The sequence below is a fragment of the Sprattus sprattus genome (assembly GCF_963457725.1).
Source record: "Sprattus sprattus genome assembly, chromosome: 17".
In the NCBI taxonomy this organism is placed as follows: Eukaryota; Metazoa; Chordata; class Actinopteri; order Clupeiformes; family Clupeidae; genus Sprattus; species Sprattus sprattus.
Genome location: NC_137915.1, coordinates 10,260,502 through 10,267,545, shown reverse-complemented (window position 1 = coordinate 10,267,545; position 7,044 = coordinate 10,260,502). Strand labels below are relative to the sequence as shown.

The following is a 7,044-nucleotide window of genomic DNA, read 5'->3' as shown; positions in this document are numbered from 1 at the left end:
GTAGACAGAACCGTTTTTTTTTTCAGTCAGTCTGCACTCACACTTACGCGCGCCCTCAGAGTCCACCCGTAATCCACGGTAGCCCTACACACAGCGGTCGAGACAAACGGTACCGTCAAGTAATTTTGTCAATGACCGTGTTGGAATGAAAATGGCAAAGTAGTTCACAGAATAAGTTTCTGGAAAGTTTCGTCTTTGGCGCGACTCTACATCATGTGCACTGCGAGCACAACAGTTTGTTTGCATCACCGATTTCTTTTAAAGAGGCACAGACCATTTTCATTCTAACTGCGGTGAGTATCATATTCAAGATCACCCATGCAAGGATCCCATTTCAGATTTGTGGCTACTCTGTGCAGAGCTCAGTTCGCAGGCGAGAGAAGGTCTCTGTGTGTGTGTGTGTGTGTGTGTGTGTGTGTGTGTGTGTGTGTGTGTGTGTGTGTGTGTGTTTGTGTGTGTGTTTGAGTGTGCAGTCTTTGACTGAATGTGAATTTGCAAAAGGCAACAGTAGCGGTGTGGTTATTTATTTCCCAAAATTGGGATAGGCGACAACCCTTATGTCGCTGCCATTCCAAAGTCATTCCAATGACTACCTTTCGGATGGACAGTAGTTGTTTCCTCGCCACCTACTCATAGGCTACAGACTACTGGTCCATAGTTTTTGAACACTGCAAATATGGTTGATTGGTAGCCTATGATAAAACGAGGCATCTGAATTAATTATAAATATAAAAGAGGAGAAATCGTGGTGTTATGTTCCACCTTCTCTGGGCGTACACCGACCTGCAAGAATGCAAAATGCGGGCATTACACTACACCGATTAGAGAGCCACAGCGATAAATTGTTAGTTATTGTACATTTACCATAGACATACAAAAGTATTTATACATCAGTATTTAAAATATAAATTGTATGCAATGCATGTATATGGCTAAGTGCTTAAACTTAAATTATATTCTTGAATAGAATGCGAAGAGCCACAAAAGTGATTTATTAACGCTTAAAGATAGGTTTCCACATCGCTATCAAATTAAATATGCAAGATGCGTTTTGCGCTACTTTTTGCATTTAATTGATTGCGCACTATTGCTTTAAAAATGCGAGGATGCGCGTTGTCTCTTACTCGCAATTCACTGTCATGTGGTCAAACCTCTCCAATTCAATTGGTGGAAGGCACGTGTCTAGGATACGGAGTGCGACGTCACTGGGGGCTCGTATTAAAAATAAGAACAAAAATCCGGAGTGAAAGTATTTCGGGAGCAGTTAGAGAAGCTCTTTTATATTGCATCGGCGCAGCTATTGGAGCCCTGGTAGTGGACTGACGCAGAGATCGGATCATACCAAACGGGCTCCACGTCTGGCAAGAAGTGTTTCCCACCTGCCACTGTAAGTAATGGACAACGAACTAGGGGACAAAGGAGCAAAACTATGATTTTCCTTTGTGTTTACGACATGAAAGGGCTCTTTTGGCTCCCCAATACCCACTGATACTTCACCATTATTTGTTAACAATACATAAATAAATTGCAAAGTGATCCGAAGCTCTCCTGAAGTGGATTGTGAGTGACTGTGCCCGGGAGAGCGATAAAAGGGTTAAGGGCAGAGAGTGGAAAGTGTATCAGTATGGAAGAGAATGAGCAGAGTAACAGAGATGCGGAGCGCCGAGGGTCGGCTGACGAGTCGAACAGAGCTATCCTTCCACTGCTGCAAGCACCGGGAAACCTGCAACTCCCCCATCGAATTACCAACTTCTTTATCGACAACATCTTACGTCCTGACTTTGGACGGCGAAAAGAGGAAAACATTACTCGCGACGAAAGCAACCTCAGAAGTAGAGAGAACCACAGCCCGACCACTCCAGGCGTGGGGCAGGTGGGGAGTACTGTGCCAGCAGAGGGAACCTCCACGCCTCATCCGGGCGTAGGGGCGAAGAAGGCAGAGATAGCGACCGAGGAGCCGCTGAAGTCCCGTGGGGAGAGCGGAGACCAGTGCCTGAGCTCGGACTCGGATAGTTCCCATGCCAGCACGACCGCCCCTTCCAAAGCGCCTATGCTTTGGCCGGCTTGGGTGTACTGTACCCGTTACTCGGATAGGCCCTCGTCAGGTAAGCCTAATTCTTCTTTATAGTGTAACTCCCGGTCATTCGCAGAGTTGCGGTTGCCTGGGAATGGGTCAGTTTGCAGACATAAGGATTCCCTGGAAAACAATTTCCCTGCAAATTGCCTACAGATAGTTAAGTTTGTGTGCGTGCATACGCGCGCGCGCGCGTGTGTGTGAATAGTTCAGATAAATGTATGTTGCTAGGGAAGGTTATGTGCAGGACATTAAGACGTTGTACAAGACATGGCTTGAACAAATTAGGAAAAAGTGAAGAAATAAAATGGTTGAAAGCAGGGAGGTTTTGATTAATTTAAACCTCAAGCTGTCAGCAATACCAAGGTGGTTCATATGGTTTGCTCGACTTTACTTGAGTCAAACATTACCAAAATGTATTTGTAAAGTTAGAGACGCTGTTAAAGCACACATACTTAACAGTCTGCTTTTGTACTTCATATGCAACATTAGATTCCCAAACGAATACAATTTGGATGTAGGCCTGTTTTAAGTAACTGTAATGTGAATTACTCACTTTGCCTTCTGTAAACGAGCATTCAGTATCTCAAAAAGCAATAAAAGGGGGACGAGACTGTGAATATAATACCTTATAAATAGATAGGTGTAAAATAATGAGTCGAAATCTATCTTGGTCCAATTTCAATGCCATCCGAATGAATCCCCGTGCCTTTGTTGATATTTCATTAGCATATTCCCCACAATGGAGTAGCCTAGGCCTTGCACGGAGCGTTTTACCGAAAGTAAACGATTCTCGGAACGTACAACCTGCTTCAAACTATGTTATTTTACAGTAGAAAGACTTACATTTTGTATATTGTATATTTCAACACTTTTAACGAGTCAAAAAGAACAAAGTGTACTCATGCATAATGCAAAATGGATTCCTCGATTTAATCCCAGTCTATGTTTATGACACGTCTTCTTGTTTTGCATTTGTTTTGAAGGATCCGTCGTTTTAAAAGTTTGTCATCAAATTTAAAGGACGTCCTGAGAAAACGTTGCTCAACTGTTTGTCTCTTCTATACTCGTGTGTCGCCAGAGTGCTTCCTACGATGTGGGCTGCAGCCCTCTGTGCTTGAGGGGTTTTTACTATCGCCTTAACTATTCGCCGCAAATATGTTCCTCAATTGTTACCTAGATGTAAAACGAGCAAAAAGGCTGATTTCGTCATCTATAGAGTTTAGCACCTCTGAAGTCTTTAAAGGGCGACTAGCAGAAAGTGTTGCACGATGCTCATCATAGTCTTGTATACAAGTGCTTCAGTTCTGAACTTAGTGCGGTCAGCTGCCTGCAACCAGTGCAGACTCCTCAAAATCATAATTTGTTTACATCTTCTACATGGCTTCGGAGTTTAATTGAAGCGCTATTGTTTGGCGAACAGTGCAGTGGCTTGTTGTAGGATTATGAAGGGCGTGTCGCAATGTCTTCTGGGCGAAGTTTACAATGCCAACCATACTAAAACAAGCGTTTTAGGGCACATAAGTACATCGACAGCGCTTGTGCATTATCTGTCGTAGTCTCAGTAAGCATAGCCGTCGCCCACGTAAATTACCTAACTTGCATTCAATAAGACTGATTCCTTGTCAGATCAGAGGTCTCCACCACTACATCCATGAAAAAGAGGGTGAAATTGTCGATTTATGTAGGGTGAATCGCCACATATTCCAAATAATTGACTGACGGACTGGCTGACTGACTGGATGAATGAATGGGTGGATGAATATGCTCAGATCTTTGTGTAAACAAGTATAATTCACCCCCAGCCCCCAATTAGAGTTAAAACTAACCATCTTACCAACTAAATGCAGTCACTCCTACATGCACGTATATGCACAAACACACACACACACGCGCGCGCACACACACACACACAGACACTCACACACACACACACACACACACGCGCGCACACACACACACACACACACACACACTCACACACTCACACACACACAAACCAGGGTATAACTTCAAACATCTAATGTATTCACTTTCATTTATTGCAGGTCCTCGATCTCGTAAACCAAAGAAGAAAACCCCTAGCAAAGAGGACAAGCGACCACGCACGGCCTTCACAGCGGAGCAGCTCCAGAGACTAAAGACCGAGTTCCAAACCAACCGGTACCTGACCGAACAGCGGAGGCAGGGCCTGGCTGATGAACTCGGCCTCAATGAGTCTCAGATTAAAATCTGGTTCCAGAACAAACGGGCCAAAATCAAGAAAGCCACTGGCGCTAAGAATTCTCTGGCCTTACATCTAATGGCGCAGGGACTGTACAATCACTCCACCACTTCAAAAGATGACCAATCAGACAGAGACAGCGAATAAGACAGAAAAATATATCCATATGATAACAATGCAATAATTTCTAAAAAAGAATAAAAAAGAACAAATAAATAAATAAAAAATAAGGGCCAGTGTATAAATATACCAGCATTAACGGAATCTATGAAGATTATTATCAGCTACATATCTGTTATAACATACATATAAGCGTGATTTATTACATAAATGTACAAAAGTTAAATATATATATATCATATAACATGGCATTGTCTTTCTGAGTAACTGGGCCTACATGCTTCGTGAGAGAGGAACCGTGTCTCTAGACGTTTTGTATCGTTAACATATATTGTCAGGTACATCCAGTGCATTCGACTGATAAGCTTACTCGACCATTACATGTCAGCAACATGAAAAACATTTCGCTTAAGTCCAAAGAATCCTTTTTCTGCTGCATCCAGGCAACTGTGAATATGAATAAATAGCTAAGAAGATATTTTGTTTCAGCTCTGTTGGTTTTTATTTGATTTTGAGTAGATAAAAACGGACTTGGCAGGAGTCTCGAGAGGTTACTAGCCTATACTGCGACTACGTGTTCCCCAAATGTAACAGAATGCATATTTAAAGATATACATATATATTTTAGATACTCAGATTTGCCTGGCCATCTTTGGCAACTTTATTAACAAACGTGTATACAATCAAACAAGTTATCTATTGATGTAACAACATGGCCCTACGGTTGAGAAACCAAGCAACAAAGTCTGACGACACTCTAACACTTACCTACGAAGTGCTAGAATCCCATGAATTTTAAATGGGTACATTATGTCAAATAATCATAGAACATGCAGTTTCGTGGCCTCCTGATATATAAATAGTTTTATGAAAGAGCAATATAACAATAACGTTTTGTAGCAAAATATCTTTTAATCAATGATAGCTGCCTATGTAAGTGTAGCTTATTGACAATGATGTAGAAATGAAAGCGAACTCATGGCGACAGAAAAGGACGTCGTCCAACTTTATACATACCTATAAAATAAATAAATATATTCACATCAATATATAAACACACAAACACAGTTATAATCATTAACAATGAAGCAAGCCAATTGTTTACTGTAAAACTATTGTTGGAATATTGTTTTATTGTTGTTGAAAAACTTCATATTTGTTATGTATTTATATAGATTATATTGGAGAAGAAGAGGGAAAAAAAAGAGACCGGTGTTGCTTTTTTAAGAGTAGATTTCAGAGGTGTTTACATGGCTTATTTATCTTGCAATAACTTCTTTATGTGAATGAAGCAGTTTCGGGGCCTTTGCATGAAAGCTGCGATGTTATATTATGGCAGATTCAAATGTTTATTGACTATGATCTTTTGTCGATAGTGGTATGATCGAGTTATAAGTTGCAGATTGTATCCATGCCAAAATTGTGGACTTTTTGGTGTCTGAATCATTTTGCTGTATATCTATAAAAGTGTGTGTGAATTTTAAATCCACCAAACTTACCACACTTTGCCTTACAAGTTCCAGTACGAACTTTTTGTGACACTGAACTGTGCCGAATCAGAAAAACAGTATTTCAATGCATATGAGTTTATCTAAGAACATGGCCTTTAATTGAACTGCTGGTAAGACCTAATGAATTTATCCTACTCATCAGCGAAGATCTATCTATATATGACTTTAAAATGAATTGATGACACAATTTGAGTTGTATAAGACAATGCTATTTTTATTTTGTGTTTAAATATGATTTGTTATATATGTAAATAGTTTGTATCATGTATGTATTAATTGTGTAATTAACTGCCTCCTGAACTTGGGGAAAAATAAATCTGAAATATAGCCTACTACTCCTTCTGCTTAACATGTGTTCTCGCTTTCATAAACGCCGCGTGATCGGTGAATCATGGGTTATTTATTTTGGAGAGAAGGCAAGGAATCTATTTAAAGCTGTGATTGAACAGAGCTTGTGCTGCTGTTATCAAATGAGAATTGAGCCCCCCGGATATGACGTCACGATTTGGCAAACAAAGCTTCGCCAAGTCAGAGATGAGTCATGGGGTGATGGGATACTATGCTCTCTCACAGTGGCTGTGTAAAGAAAGTACAGCCTGGTTATCTGAAATAAGCAGTTTTTAAAGATAAACTTAGTGAAAAGCGTTAGTTCTGTGATCTGGGCTATTTAAGACTCCATGGCTTTAGTGGAGCTCCTTGAGGTAACCTATTCCTGCAGGACAGGTGCCGCAAAACCAAGTGTGCGTGTCAGCCATCATCACTGAGCTTTGTGACATTGAAATGACTTGAGCAACGCGAGGGGAATTTTATTTGTCCTACTTATATGAATCTACTTAGTGTGTATTTTAACAAATGGGACTTACTGGAGATATTATTATAACCTATTCCTATTGCACACGTAGGTTACTGTACCGTTAACGCTTATGCCTACTGCACTTATGTCCTCTCTGACCAGTTTCAGTAGCCTATGTTTCGTTGTCTTTCGATAGAGCACAAAAAACTGCAACTCGGTATAGGCCTACATTTTTCGTATAATGAACCATGGAACATTTGACTGAAAGTAGGCTATCATGAGTATAGGCCTATGCCTTTTTGGATTTCCAGCCATAGCCTAA

General features: G+C 40.8%; 1 protein-coding gene across 1 annotated transcript; it reads left to right on the top strand.

Annotated features, from left to right (window-relative positions):
* Window positions 1–1,624: 1,624 nt before the first annotated feature.
* en2a (engrailed homeobox 2a) lies at window positions 1,625–4,445 on the top strand (the record flags this gene model as incomplete). Its single annotated transcript, XM_080855136.1, has 2 exons — window positions 1,625–2,105; window positions 4,123–4,445. The coding sequence occupies 2 exons, from the start codon at window positions 1,625–1,627 to the stop codon at window positions 4,443–4,445; spliced, it is 804 nt and encodes a 267-aa protein (XP_080711262.1).
* Between the last annotated feature and the right edge of the window lie 2,599 nt (window positions 4,446–7,044).